Here is a 16,327-nt window from a genome sequence, read left to right on the forward strand (position 1 = left end):
TTATGACTTAGAGAATTAAACATCTGGTGTTGATTTATCCTGATAACTTTTTTTTTTTTTTTTTAATTTTATTTCCAGAGAAAGAATTTGACCCTCTTCTTAAGCATTGGTTTATTGACCTCCTGGGGAACTCTACTGTTGGGTGTCCGCTTATACTGGATGGGCAACAAGCCCCCAAGCTTTTCCAATTCTGACAACCCAGCAGCTGACTCGGACAGTTTTCTCACACGTACTCTGACCTTCTTTTACCTGCCAACCAAGAACCTCTGGCTGTTGCTGTGCCCAGATACCCTCAGCTTTGACTGGTCTATGGATGCTGTGCCTCTTCTGAAAGCAGTCAGCGACTGGAGGAATCTACACACTGTGGTGTTCTATGCCGGACTTCTCCTCCTTGCCAACTTCAGCTTGAAGGGCTCCAGCAGTGAGAGAGAATGCAATGGGAAAACTGTAATGAATGGCAAGCAGAATGCTAATGGCCATAGCTGCCACTCAGAGATGGAGTATAAAACGCTGGTGGTGAAGTCAACCTTTGCATCAAAAGAAGAGAATGGTATAAAAAAGCATGAAATGCAGAAACTGCAGCTTCCTTCAACTGAGAACATTGTCATTCTGTCTCTGTCTTTGTTAATAGTGCCCTTTGTTCCTGCCACAAACCTATTTTTCTATGTTGGCTTTGTAATAGCAGAGCGTGTGCTGTATGTTCCTAGTATGGGCTTCTGCCTGCTGGTTACAGTAGGTGTCAGGGCCCTTTATGTCAAAGCCCAAAAGCGCTTTCTGAAGAACTTGGTTTTTTGTTCCACTGCTGCATTAATTTTTTTCTATGGACTCAAGACTGTTGTCAGAAATGGGGACTGGCAGAATGAGGAGATGCTTTATAGGTCAGGGATAAAAGTAAACCCTGCTAAAGGTAATTTTTGCTCTATATAGTGATTTTTATATTTGTTGCTATCTGTTTGTCTCTGAAGCATCTGATTTTATCAACTATATCCAAAGAGGATAGGAAATGTCCTAATGTTGCAGTAGTATGCATGGTAGTAGAAAATCAGGAAAAGCAGGACTGTGTTTTGATGAGGTGTGTTGCAGGTTTGGCATTAACATGGAGAAAATGAGACCCAGAGGTAAGAGGATACTTTTCTTTTTCATTCATCTTAGTTCTGGATTGATCCATTGTTCATTGTTCCATTGATCTTGGAATTAAAGCTTTGTTATTAATATTGCAGGCTGCACCCTGGTAATTCTCCGTTGGAGTCTGGTATCTATCACCCTAATGAAGGTTTTTCAGATGTTCACCAAATGCTCTGTTCTTTAGGACTACAAAATACATGAAATAGTAAAGGACAGCGTCAGGGAGGTGCTATTTTTTTATTTCATCTGATGCAAATAACGTCAATACTACATAATAAAAACGAGGAAATGAGGTCATATTATTCAGCCGAGGAAATGACTGTAGTTCTTTCTGCATACAGGTCCTATAAAGAATTATTATCAAATATTTATGCCTTCCTGTTAATGTATAAATGTCAGGTATTTGTAACACTGGCCAGCTACTTCTATCAAAGGTTGTATCTTTTCTGTAATGAAATGCGACTACAGCTAGTGTAAACAACATCCAGACTGGTAGTTTAGGGATCAGTAACAATGTTTAGCAGTGACTCTGTGGTTTCATTTTATAGGGCAGATCCAGCTGGGATCCTGAACTCCATGCTGCCTGGCTGTACTGCTTTTGGCACATGAGCAAGTTTTTATGAGTCACCATACCACCTGTGAGTGCAGTGTAGTGATTGACTAAGCCTTCCTCATTCACAATTCATCAAAAGGGAGAAGGGATGACTTGACTGCTTTGTTTTTCTATGAAAGAAAAATTTGACAGTGCTTCAAAATGTTGCACTTGAGTTTTTCCAGTTCTCTGCTCAGAAGCCTGTTGTATGATGTGAAGTCATCTGCTGACAGAGGTGTGCTTCTTGGTTAGACAGTTGTGTCATGCCATAGTCTAAAAGATGTGATAGTAAGAGGCACTTGTAGGTGTTACAGTAATTGGTAGGGAGTCAAAAAGCAGATTTGTTATGTCCTGCAAAGCAGCATTGTAGCAGCTTGTCAATCATCAACCTCATTTTGTAAATCTTCGTATTCTTTGTCACCCTAGGTGAAATTATTTAACTTGTTGCTTTAGTAAGTGACTTTTTATTAACTCTAAACAAGCATATCCGAAATCTTTCACTTAAAAAAAAGCAACCAGTGTAGGAGTGCAAGAAGTAAGGTGAGCTAACTGAACAGCAAGGCACCATACCAGACTGATTATATGATACTGTGAGATTTACCAGTTTAGTGATGATACGAAGCTTGCATTGCAAAGTTGTCAGTCCTTGAAAAGGAGAGAATATGCATTCACTTGATTAATAGTTAATATATGCTCCTTTTTTGTTCTTGGTGGAGATCCCCGGATATCCCAGACTGTGCTAATAGTTGTCTGCTTGCTTTGAGAGAGTTTTTGTGATTAAAAATAATAATAATTAAAAAAACCAAAAGTAGTCTAGTATGTTATAGTAGGATTGGCTGCGGTGTTTTCTGGAAATTTGACTACTGGATATTATGCTCCCTGGAGGGGAGCTATTTTCATCACACATATCTCAGTATGCACAGTCTTATGTGTATATGATTGTCTGGATTCTTGCCATATAAGCTGACATTAAGTTTCTTGATAGATATACTAAAGGAAAGACAGTATGTCACTGTGGTGACATAGACATGACTGAGCTGACTGTAAATCTCCTTAAAATGTCCTCTTCTGCTGAATATTTACTAGCCCCCACACACAGGAACGAGGCTGTGTATAAGAAACTCCATGCTAAAGTGACCCGTCACCCAATTCTATTCAGTATTGTACACATACTTCCTAGATTATCCCTGGCTTTGACTATGCTAATTTTATTTTCTATTTCTCATACAATCAGGCGAGCCTGACTGTACTAGACTGACTGCCAATCCCACCAAAGCATTAGGAGATCAACAATTCAAACTACTCTTCAGTAATTAAATGAGGTTGACGTAAGAAAAACAATTTATTTTTGTTTGCCTCTCTTTTTTTTTTTACTTTTATGAATGCTAGTGATAAATAGGCTATTCAGACGTGAGACAATGGACTGCTCAGTCAAATGGTAAAGTGAAGTGTTTTCCTTCCTTTTAGGCCATTAGGAAGAGGCTGACACTCTTAATTTCTGTTTTCCTCAAGTGTCAGCCACTTCTTCTCATGCACATATTCTTATTTCTGATCATGTTTGAGCGGTGGTATAATTCTACCTGATGGTTCTGCTTTTTCTCTCTTATGCTGCAAAATGCTTTGGAATAAGAACTTCCGTCCTAGGCTAAAAGGCAAAGAGAGGTCCCTTGAAAAATTCACCATGTGAGTACTGAAAAAGAAGTAGAAATCCACGAAGATCAGTTTTTCTAAAGGAAGGAGGTGATCTGTTTTGTATGGGTCCATCTGTATTCTGGCCTAGCCAGGATGGAAAATCACTGTGTGGCTGGATGCTTTGCAACAACGTTGAGCTGATGTGCTGTACGAGTGAGATCATTTGAGGAGCAAGCTATTAGTGCAGGTGCATTTGTGTACTAATGCAAGTGAACTGCTTCCTAAATGGAGTTGTCTCACACAGTGATGGTTTATAATCAGGTATTGTAGTAAGTGTAAGAATATAATCTCCTCTGCTGCTGTGGGCCTTTCAGGCAAAGTTCTCCAGCAGCTTCTTTCTCTATGTTCAGTCCTCAGTGAAGAAACAGGCAGTCTTTCCAGGACTTTCTTCTGGCCCTGATCATGGCCACCTTGCAGGCAGAGAAGTTGAGTTCTGCCTCAGATGAGAAAGCCCCTTGTTATGGTCTGAGGTAACATTAAAATTTATTTTTGTTTTGGATACGCGAAACAAAGTCCAACATAGAAAATGGTCGAGTGCAAGCAGATTTTATTTGACAATTGACACAGGCAAAAATGTAGAGCCAGGCAAAAGAGGTAGAAAGGAAAAGAAGATATAATAAAGAGAGAGAAAAAGTGCTAAGTAATTGTAAGAAGGAATGAGAGAGAAGAGGGGAGAAATAAAGGTAAGAAAGTGGGAAGAATGAGAGACAGAGAGTCACCACCAGGGGTCCAGCTGTCCAGCGAGGTTCTTCAGGATGGTGCTGATCCTGGATAGGGTCTGGTGCAGAAATGGGGGTGGGTCAAAAGACAATGAAACAGTCAGAGCATGGACAGCCATATATACCCTTGAGTGCCTTTTGTTCCCAAGGGGCAGCTGTCAGTCAGCCAGGGTCCTTAGAAGGCAGGCTGCCTGGAGGAGAGCAGAGGGGTGTAGTCCTCCACCTAGTCATCAGTACTTACCTTCTTCCAGAAGCCATTCCTCCTCTCTTCCAGCCACTTAACCAGGTACATAGTTGTGTCTCCAGGGGCGTCCCAGCATTGAAGGTTGGCCCTCAGGAAAGGGGAGCAGTCTCTACCCATTCATCAGTTCTTATCTTCTTCCTGATGCCATCCTTGCTCTGCTCCAGCCCCCTTAGCCAGATACTTTGCAAGTACAATCAAGGTGGCTCAGGCGTGCCTGGAGGGATGTACCAGCACTGAAGGCTGGTGCTCAGAAGAGGAATAGCCTCCGCCCGATAGCTCTTCTCACATGCCGAGGGGTCACCCCTGCTCAGCTCTGGGCAGCCAGCTCCTCCACCCTAGCCAGGGCTATTAATTTTAAAATTGCTCTTTTGAGACAGTTGCAATTCAGTGAGGTCAGACTCACTCACCCCTGCCCTTCTCAGGCAGCCACTGACTTTCTACAGTTTACATTTCTCCAGGCTGCTCATGTCTGCAACTGACGATGTGAAAAAAATGCTCAGAAGCACAGCACATGGATTATCTCTTAAACCCCAAAATACATCGTGGGAGAGTCAAGTAAGTGAGTAGATGGTGGTGGTGACACCACCTCTGAACTGCATTGTATGTGCTGCCTTTCCTGGCTGCCTTGCTGTGCCCTTCGATAGTGCATTTCTAATGAGGACTTGGGACGCCTTAGCCACATCTGTTCTTGGGCTTCCTCATCTGCCCTTTTGGTTATGGCTAGTTTTCAAGTATCTTTAAGGTGATCTGAGGCTTTGTCATCACTTGAGGGAAGAACAGGCAAGATTGCTTAGTGTTGTTTATGGATCCTGAAGTGGCTGTGTACACGTTTTAAAACTAGGGAGGGAGAAGAGCAGCAAACTTAATGAGCAGCCTGACTGATATAAAACAGGTCACATTAGTTGAGTGTTCTTTTATAGTAAAGGAAGCCCCCCAAAATGTGTAGAGAAACGAAGAGGTTAAAAATGGGTGGTAGTTGTCACATCTTTTTCAATTAGATTCAGAGTAATTCTGTGCTGATGATTACCAGGTGTTTAAGAAAAAATTATAATGATACACAAAATAATTGTTCTCATTATGCTTTATTAGCTCTAGTTTCTCTGTAGTACCAAAAGTTTGCTTCAAAAACCCTACTCTTTTCCTCCAGGACATTTTGTACCTTACAGTCCACATCATAATGATCTTTGATGTTCAGATATATATGCTGTACTGTTATAGACACCGATTAAATAAGTAAAGTATAACAGAGAGAGGCTTAGACTGTCAGACTGCAGCAGAGTTATTAGTTGCATGGTCAGATTTAATAATGAAATTTTAGTCTCCTGATGTTTGTTAAGTAAGCTTTGAAGATCATTCCTTTTGATGATCCTTCGTGGAACTAGTTGACCCGCAACACCGAGAGGATGCTTAACTTTAATCATGCATTCAAATCTTGCCAAATTTATATATGCAACTACTCTTCTTGCAAGGAAACCTACAGCAAGAACCAGACACCAGTTCTGCATGGGCCTCAGATGTTTGTTCTTATTCTCTTATGTATTACTGTTAATGAAATGTGTGTTCACATGTTGGGCAGGTCAATGGGACTGTAATATATGTTTCAGTCCTTCCCTAAATCAGTTTTGCAGGAGAAAAAAAGAGAATTCCTAGATAATAAAATAATTAATAATCTCTTACATGAAGACAAAGTTGGGGAGAAGGAATTGAGTTTGTTGATTCAAGTAAACTACTGTTGGACTCAAGTTGCTGAGATATTTCTAATAGTTGATTGATATGGAAAAAAAAATTCTGTCTGGGAAAATAATTCAGTGGTTTAATATTACCTTCTACAGTTCTTCTTTGAGTTAAAAATCCTGTTCTTAACATCTTACTAAGAACTATACCAATTACTCTGTTGTTCTCAGTGGGCAGCAGTAAGATCAAGACAGTTGACGGAGAAGAATATAGAAGTTGTTCCATACTAATACAAAGTCACTCTCCTATCTTTCCACTCATCCTCTTACTCCCATGTCTGAAGCATTTGATTTTACTTAATGTTTTCACAAGATATTCTAATACTGAAATATTTTCCTGATCCACAGTGTTCCTTTTCCTGTTTTATTTTATTTTATTATTTGCAACAGAATTGTGGCCTCATTCCACTAAATTTTTGCCCATAGAAAATTTTTAATACCTCTGGGTATTTTTTTGCACAACATTCAGCCTTGATCAGTTTCACTCCATGGTATTTCATGGGTAATTACCTTTTTCCTCTTTTTTTCTGTTTGTTCTATGTAATTATTTTTTCTTTTAATTATTCTTATACCATTGAGATAAGAATATAAAGTTTGGACTGTGAAGCATTTTCATTGAACAACAGCGCTCAGAGCAGCTATATGCTTATCGGAGCAGACATAAAAAAATAGGAATTGCATTTTTCTTTCATAGTTGTACATACTATGTACATAGTACATAGTTTCATACATGTAATTTCATGTAATTAGTTTACTCTTTAGTTTTGTAACACAATCATAGAATCACTGTGTTTGGAAAGGACCTTCAAGATAACGGAGTACATCCATCAGTCCTACATCACCTTAACCACTAAATCATCTCCTGAAGCACCACATCTTTTTTCTGCCCCTGTACTCAGCGCTGGTGAGGCCACACCTCGAGTACTGTGTCCAGTTCTGGGCCCCCCAGTTTAGGAAGGAGATTGAGGTCCTGGAGCAGGTCCAAAGGAGGGCAACCAGGCTGGTGAAAGGACTCGACCACAGACCCTATGAGGAGAGGCTGAGAGAGCTGGAGTTGTTCAGCCTAAAGAAGAGGCGGCTCAGGAGAGACCTCATCACTCTCTACAACTCTCTACAATGCTGATGACACTAAGCTGGGAGGAGTGGCTGACACACCAGAGGGCTGTGCTGCCATTCAGAGAGACTTAGACAGGCTGGAGAGTTGGGCAGGGAGAAACATGATGAAATTCAACAAGGGGAAGTGTAGAGTCTTGCATTTGGGGAAGAACAACAAGATGTTCCAGTATAGGTTGGGGGCTGACCTGCTGGGGAGCAGTGTAGGTGAAAGAGACCTGGGGGTCCTGGTTGACAAGAAGATGACCATGAGCCAGCAATGTGCCCTTGTGGCCTTCTTGGCCAATGGCATCCTGGGGTGCATTAGAAAGGGTGTGGTTAGTAGGTCAAGAGAGGTTCTCCTCCCCCTCTATTCTGCATTGGTGAGGCCGCACCTGGAGTATTGTGTCCAGTTCTGGGCCCCTCAGTTCAAGAAGGACAGGGAAGTGCTTGAAAGAGTCCAGCGCAGAGCTACTAAGATGATTAAGGGAGTGGAACATCTCCCTTATGAGGAAAGGCTGAGGGAGCTGGGTCTCTTTAGTTTGGAGAAAAGGAGACTGAGGGGTGACCTCATCAATGTTTTCAAATATGTAAGGGGTGAGTGTCAGGGAGATGGAGTTAGGCTTTTCTCAGTGGTGACCAGTGATAGGACAAGGGGTAATGGGTGTAAATTGGAGCATAGGAGGTTCAAGTTGAATATTCGAAAAAATTTTTTTACTGTAAGGGTGACAGAGCCCTGGAACAGGCTGCCCAGGGGGGTCGTGGAGTCTCCTTCACTGGAGACATTCAAAACCCGCCTGGACACGTTCCTATGTGATGTACTCTAGGTGGCCCTGCTCTGGCAGGGGGGGTTGGACTAGGTGATCTTTCGAGGTCCCTTCCAACCCCTAGGATTCTGTGATTCTGTGTAACTCCCTGAAAGGAGGGTGTAGCCAGGGGGGGGGTTGGTCTCTTCTCCCAGGCAACTCTCAGCAAGACAAGAGGGCACGGTCTCAAGTTGTGCCAGGGGAAGTTTAGGTTAGATACTAGAAAGAATTTCTTTACGGAGAGGGTGATCAGACATTGGAATGGGCTGCCCAGGGAAGTAGTGGATTCTCCGTCCCTGGAGATATCTAAAAAGAGACTGGATGTGGCACTCAGTGCCATGGTCTAGCAACTGCAGCGGTGGTTCAAGGGTTGGACTCGATGATCTCTGAGGTCCCTTCCAACCCAGCCAATTCTATGATTCTATGATTCTATCTACCATCTTGTAAAAAAATCTGACAGAATTCTTAAAGCTGAATTTGGAGTTTAGCTTATTTAATCTCATCTGCGATGAACAATACTTGCCTTTTGGTCTAGATCTACATAAAAATACAATCTTTGATTTTTTAAATTTTAAAAGCCAAAGTGCATTCTGTTGTCCTTTTGATTAATTTCCTCTTTGTTTTACCACTACTAATGCATCAACGAAATGTATTTACTAAATTAACTGGTTTAAGCATTTGCTGTAGGGGAGAGGAAATAATGTGAGTTTTATTTCATTAACATAAATTTGTTGCTGTTTTTGTTAAAAAGGTACCCAAATTTGTTCTCTCTCAAGACCTGCTCCTCTGAGTTAAAAAAAAAAAAAAAAAAAAAAAATAAAAAAATCCTCTCCTGTCATTCTAAAGATTGCAAGCTCTAGTTCTGTGCATTCAGTAGGAGTAAATACTAGAAGCTGTTTCCATCTGATTTGATAGCTTGCTGCCATTATCCTTATCTACTCTTAGAAAATGATTTTCTGATAACAGTAGCTGTCAGTAGGAGGCCCTTTCTTCAGAAGACAGTGAAAATAGTCTTACTTCATCATCTTGCTTCAACAAAGAAAAGTGGTTATAATACCTTATAGAAAGCTGGGTAAAGATATCATATTTCCCTCAAACAAGAAGGATGTAATAAACCAGTATTTTCCTTTATTATTAATATTTTTGTACCACTAGTGGTGACTGGAGTCAAAAGCAGAAGAAATATTTTATGGTATGGTGTTCTTTAAAAATGGCTATTATTAAGAGTTTAGATTTTGCTGACAAAAAGCTCCTATAATACCTTTAGAGCTTTGTTTTCAGTAGCTCTGGCACACTGATAGTTGATCACCACATTCTTTTTCACCCTCCAGATAGATTAGTGTGTATTGCAACAAACACCACAATGGCCATTTAAAAATCCTTTGAGCATTTTGGGATAACATTTCAATATTTTAGTGCATAAATTTGTTTTTTAATATGCAATTTGGCAGTAAAACTCTAAGTCATCTTTGGGCCTCTAGCCCAAAATGTCACTCTGCACAGTAATTATTTCTTCCTCCTTTGGTTCATTTAACTTCAGTAATAAAATCACTACAAAATTTGTAAAGGTCTGCCTTAAATAACATGGCAGTGAATGGAAAATGCTGTTTTTGAAAAACAAGGCTTGAGAGAAAGTAATTTCAGTGCACACTGAAGGCTAACAATTATTAAGCATAAAATTTTTGCATATTATCACTATTAAGAAATAGCAGTGATACAGCAGCATCTTGAGTTGGGTATTCAGGAGTTTCAGGTTTGCTAATGAGCTCTTTACCTTTGAACAAGTGACTTTACTCTCTGCTTTTCTTCTGGAATGGAATTTGTACTACCTATTTTCATTAGACACTGGATCATTTTTTTAAAAGTTGTGATTCGTTTTTGTATTAAAATCTCTCCACATTTATGTCAGTACAATGCCTCTACTAAGCTAGTTGCTAAATAAATATCAGGCTGTGTAGTCATTACAATGATTCTTAGTGTACTTTGGAGTCAACTTTTTAGTAGTTGTTGTCAAAAAAACATAGCACCAACTAAACCTTAATCTTCCCAACAACTTTACCAGAACATCCTTGTACTTAATCTCTTGACAATGTGTTGCATGGATATTATCCTTGACACATATTATTAGTTTCAAGTTGGATCAGATATTTAAGTCTGGATATTTTTGAAGAAGAAATTAATGTAAAGGTATTATACCTTTTGTCAGTGTTGTGAAATGTTCCCTACCATTGGTAATAATGCTTGTAACAGGTACTGTTTGGGGAAATACTACCTGATAATGAAATTATCTAATATAAATAAAATCCTCAAAGTTGTAATTATATATTATGAGTATAATTAGTAATATGGGCATTTATGTGGCTATTTAGGTCTGTTATTGCCACATAGAAGTTATGTAGGGTATTACGTTATAGATTCGGTGTCTTTGTTCCTAACAAAAATGTCAGAATTCAAAGAATAAATGTACAGGATGTGTCAGGTTCTTCAAATAAATAGGAAATAGTTTTTCAGTCTGGTTCTCAGCTTAAAAAGGGAAACCCTGACTAGCAGGTGAGCTGTGTAGAATTGTTTGAAAGTTGAATAGAAAGATTACTCTCTGAAAATAGCATAGGGCTCTTTAAAGGAGTGATGCTGCTGCACTGGCAAGAGGCATAGTTCCTGGGAGTGTTTCAGCATGCCATAGGTAGTTCAACCTAAGCAGAACAGTCTGGTTATGCTACATATGTTGGAGAGCTGAAAGAAAGTGGTTTACACTTCAGTTCAAAGTCAGAACTTATTCTCTAGTGACAGTGATCTCTCTTGCAGTCCTCCAGTAGTGCTGTAATTTCCCCTGAAACACAGGTCTCTGTGGGATGTCTGCTTCTTTAGCAGGATACCAGAAAGCCCGGACTTCTTCCTTTATGTATATAGAGAACTAGAAACAAGGGTACTATTTTTTTTTCCTTGAGTGTAGTCCAACAGCATCTCTAATCTGTGAATACTTAGTAGCAGGGGGATAGGAAGAGAATCGATTAATCGATAATAATCGATTATTAACTACTAGCTAGACTTCTTTTTCTCCCTTTGCATATACTAAGAGCTTAAAGAAATAAACAGTTTTGAGGCATGGACTCATCAGACTGTTGTCTCTTCCCCTTCTATGCCCGAGGTGCTCTGCAAAATCATTCAACAAACTCATGTCTGCTAAAAACTACCTTACAAAAAAACCTCATCCCTGATAAAGAAGGAATTAGCCCTGGCAAGATGGCTTTTTTTTTTTTTTTTAGTATATCAAGTGAAGCGGATCAAGTTCAACATTATCTTTGCCAAAAAATGACAGGTTTCATTTTCCAATTTGATTAAAAGTCAAGCACTTAATCCATATTTGTGTACTCTGTGAAACTAGCCTGATTTTCTCAGAGTGGAAGAATGACTGAAGAGTTAGTGTTCATTAGGGGAAAACAGGATTCTTCAGGTTTGTTCTTAGGCTGAACATGTTTGTTTAAATGCATTAGATAGTCTTTCAATTGTTTCATTATTTTACCTTTTTTCAAAATCTGTCAACTGTGAAAAACCTTTTTTTACATATTGATTTTCGCCACAGGTGACATAGTTTACTTATCCATAATGGATTTCATAGTAGTACACACTGACTTTCCATTACATAAATCTGGGAAAAAACCAAACTTTTAATGTGGATAAGACAGTAATTTGCTCACATGCTTCTTTATACCTTTTCTGGCAGTGTAAAATCCCAGTCAAGCTTGGGCTGTCATCATTGCCAGCACATGCATAAATGAAATTATGGCTTATGAAATTATAGTACTCAAAAGGTTTGCATATAGTTTTTTTTAGAACTTACAGTAAAGATGACAAAATGGAGGGGTGCAGTGCTCAGTGTCCTTTTTTCTTCTCTTTGCTTGGATGCTCAAGTACACTAAACACTTTTTTTCAGTTCTTAAAATGCAGAAGGTATTTGGAATATGGACTATTAAAGATACTAGTTAACAATGCTAGTGTCTTCATCGTCTCTGCTGTCAGAGGATGAAGAAGGTCATTTTATTACCCCTTTCCCACCTATATTTCCATACCAGCGTGGCTATGTATAGTCTGGCAAACCTTCAGAGGCTCGCTCTTGCCTTAGTAAGTGATTTAGAATAAAATAAACAAACCCATGCAATAAAAAGTGTCACGGAAAGCCTAATTCCTAACTATGCACTAATTTGCTCTTTCCAAGTCTGACATACATTGGTTGAGCACTCTGGCAGTTCTTTTAGTTTGACAAATACTTGCCCTGATTTCTACCCCCTCCTGTGGCTCCTCTGGCACATTTCCAGGACACTGTCCTCTCAGTTTCCCTTTCCTGGAAAGGAGCCAACACAATCCATCTACTTTTAGCTGTGAGGACCAGAGATGTAATTTTAGTCAGTTAAGTATACTCTTCCATTTCTGTAGGAATCTGGCTGACAGTTCACCACTTGGGACGTAAGGGATGATTTTAAAATATGTAATAGATGTATTTTTTAAGAGCAATGCCTACTGTTTAAAAATTAATAAAATTTGACAGATCTAGTATATGGTCACCTCCTTGCCTGAGTCACTGCGGTGCTCTGAAGAGTTCTTCAGGGTTAATCCTGATGTGTGCCTGAAGTTTTCCTGTTCCACTTGTATTTTTCTGCTTCTCTGGCTTCCTCTTCCTTTCTTAAACTCTTTGAGTGCATTGCCTCTACAAAATACAATTCCTTATGGGAGTTCTGGGTCAGTGCTGGCTCTCTGCTTTGTTCCTGACCCTTGTGAAGTTTCATTATGTGGGAACTTTGTGGCAGTAATGGCTTACAGTGTTCACCCATTTGCAGGGTACATATAGCTAATAAAGCTGTGAAAAAAAAAGGTGTGCTTGGGCTCCACTGTGAATCAGAATGGAGACTGGATTAGATACTGAAGAGACTATGATCTGCCTGTTCCTTTTTTTAATTTTTTTTTCCCCTAATCTGGATCGCTTTATTAATCTGATTCATACTATAGCCTTAGGGTAGCAGAACTGATGGACTGGAGTGTGGTTGTTGCAGTAATTCCTTAAAAGTATAATTCCACCAGAGCTGCTGTGTCACGAAACACTGCCCTGAAGTAAACTCCAGCAGTTATCTCCTTTGGGATTTCTGTGGAAATGAAATGTAATCTGTGTTTATCTGTCTTTCATTTCTACCTTTCTGTCAAAGGAAAAGCTATTTCCTGATCCATTGGGCTGTGCCAGCACAGCTTTGAAAGTAGACATCTGTTTTATTGGCAACAAGAAGCAGTTTTATCTAGATCAGAGTATCTACTGTGTTAAAACTTTAAAAAAAACCGAATCACACAAAGGCTTGGAAATGGAAGGATGTATCCAGAATGATGTATGTGTTGGTGATGTGTTTATTTGTAAAGCATACCTACAAAGTTGCAGTGAGAATGTGGTTTCTGGTTTTAATTTTTTTTTTTGAGGTTCTACAGGATGAACAGTGGCTTTATGGGCTGACTCTGGTTTATAGAACAGTGTTGTCAGGGAGATTGTCTTTCTTATGTGGCTGAAGTGGAATGAAGGACACTGGCTGCACTGAGGCAGCTCTTGGTAGAAGTGAGGTGGTATCTTTGTCTGAGAGATGCGTGGCTGGGAAGAATGTTTCTTTCTGAACTTGTCTGTTGACTGTGTGAGGGTTATGCTGTTAAGAGTTTCTGTAATGTTACTCTGAAAATGTTTTCCATCATTGATACAACTAAAAAGATTAAGGAAGTGTTCTTTGATCCTGTGTCACCTTAAACTATGGTGTTGGGGAGAATTTCTTCATACAGTAGTCTGTCTCATATAGTGCATCAGGATGTCTAGGAGAAGCTGGGAGTACGTGAACATACCTATAATTTTTCTTAGATGGCTTGCTTTATTCTGGATGCTTGCTGAAGACTTCATTAATGTAATATTTACTATTCAGCCAGATTGTAGAGCCCTCACATACTTGAGATTAGGTTCATTAAAGCTAGTTGGATTACTGAAATCCACACGTATGTCCTGGGCATAACAAGGAATCCATACTCTAGAGTAAAGAGATAAATGATGAAGCCTAAGAATACTTTACCAGCCTCTCAATTGTATCTCTCAGGACCCTGTGCTATCCTTTGAGGAAGAAAATTTTCTGCAACATAGCAAGAGGACTGAGTATGCCCAGTATCATTGGGTAACAATGCTGAGCATAGTACAAAGTGTCATGCATTCATACCCATTTGCATCAGGATTTCAAAACTAAGAAACAAAGCTGAAACACTGCCTGCCAAAAGTCAGTTTGTTCAATACTCACACTGATGTGGTGCTGGATAGCTTTCAGTGCTCTGCGTAGTTTTCAGTTATATTTTTCATTCACCTGCTGTCATTTCAACAGCCCTGGAATTGATCAACAAACAAGGTGTTGAACAAGTAATACAAATAACACTTTTAATAAAAAGAAGAATAGTTTATAAAAGTTAGGAGGTGGTAAACCTCAAATACAGTCTCTCTCAACATTACCACACACCCACAGATTAAAAAAAAAATTAAAATCTATGTATAAAGTAAATTAAAGTCATAAATAATGGGTATATAGGAACATCTATCCCTTTAGGAATCAAAAAACAGGGCATGATTTCTGTTGAGTTACCAAAACGAGGTAACTTGATCAAAATGTGTCTATTAACAAGTGAAGTTTTCAGAGGAAAATTATTGTAAATGGTATGTAATGACACTTTGAAAAAAAAAAAATCTTTATTTCTTTGGAATCATAGGAAAAATATAAATAGCTTGTAGCAACTGTAATGCAGAACTTAGAAAAAACCCTTTTCTCTTTCAAAGTAGTAACCTTTAGCATTTACATGACCTTTTCTGTTCTCAAACCACTTAACAAACATTATATAATTGATCTGAATATTTTTTTATGAGAGATAGTGGGTCTGTATTGTAGAAAAACTATTAAAAATGTTCAACTCTCTCCATTGGCATTTTTTGAGTGTGCAGCTGGGCTCTCAGAATATTTTGGGGGAAACCTATTGTTCCTCTGTTTGTGAAACTTTCCCTTTCTAGATCAAAGTGATTGCCTAATGAAATGTGAATGCTAAGGACTGGAGCTTTATCAGAAGTAGTACCCTTGAAAGGATAAATCTGTAAGCTGCTGATGAATGTAACCTTTTGTCAAGGAGGGAAAGGTGTTATCCTTCATAACTATCGTTAAAACCTTTCAAATGTGAAGGATGTAAATTGTGCTGTGCTCTCTATTTATGTGTTACTCAACAGTGAACCAATTTTCTTGAAACAGAAAATACCTCTTAAGTCACATTTTAGCACCTGTAACTTCAGTAAGAGGTAGCTCAATCTAATGACAGGAAAGTATCTTTTTTAAAGGCATAAACTTGAAGAGTGTAAGAAAGTTAAATAATTTTCTATGGATGCCACATACACATTAAGTTTATTCTCACTAAGGCATCCTCAGCTGTCAGCATTATTTCACAAAATTCTCTAATTTTTGAATAGTCTGTAACCTTAGTGTACTGGTCCAGTGCCTTGTGTGGGGTGGTATGTGGCTTTCAGATGTTAATGTGGATCTTCAGATAGGTGGTGAAAAAAGAAGCTTGCTTCATAAAGTATCTGATGTGCAAATATTCAGTGCTAAGAATGAAGAGGAAAACATACTTGGTGTGAGTTCCAAGAATATTCAATACTCTGTTTTTACCAAGCAGCTGGGAGATGCACATCATGCTGTGCATGACTCTACCTCCATGGTGGTGATATTGCCACAGAGTGAAGTGGCAATGTGAGTGCTTGTAATTTGTGACTTTCAGAATGATAACAGTGAAGTAGTAATTTACTGTGCAGAATTAAAGTGTGTTAAGAACAGATGGCAACAAGAAAAAAATAAAAAGTGCCCTAAACTAGCAACATAGGTTTTCATGCTTCAGGAACTTGAGTCCACATAAAAGTTAATAGCAAAGGAGAAGAGGTGGGGTTTTTTGGGGGGGTTTTTTTGGTTTTTTTTAGTTTGGTTTTATTTTGTGCTCCAAACTTTTAGAACTAAATTTAGTATTCATCAAACCTTCTATGGTGACAGCCCCCTATAAGCAGAAGCCTTTTAGCCTTTTAATACAAACAGTGTGATGAAGGCCAGAAGGGTCTTCCCCATGCTATTTTCATCTCTGTATCATGCAAACATTTACATTGCTAAAGAAATTGTTACAGCTCAGAATTTAGTTACTTGTTCAAATATCAGCTTCAGATTTGCTGCTGTGGTAGTGTATTTTACAATCAGGGATTTAGTTTTTGAACTCCCACTGTATCAAGATTAGTGTCT

General features: G+C 39.0%; 1 protein-coding gene across 1 annotated transcript in view; it reads left to right on the plus strand.

Annotated features, from left to right (window-relative positions):
• TMTC2 (transmembrane O-mannosyltransferase targeting cadherins 2) overlaps nt 1–16,327 on the plus strand; it is a 248,807-nt gene that overhangs the window by 144,407 nt on the left and 88,073 nt on the right. Inside the window, exon 3 of the mRNA XM_030456167.1 lies at nt 79–907. Within this exon, the coding sequence (XP_030312027.1) occupies nt 79–907 (829 nt within the window). The remainder of the gene's footprint in view (nt 1–78; nt 908–16,327) is intronic.

The sequence above is a fragment of the Calypte anna genome, chromosome 1 (assembly GCF_003957555.1).
Source record: "Calypte anna isolate BGI_N300 chromosome 1, bCalAnn1_v1.p, whole genome shotgun sequence".
NCBI lineage: Eukaryota > Metazoa > Chordata > Aves > Apodiformes > Trochilidae > Calypte > Calypte anna.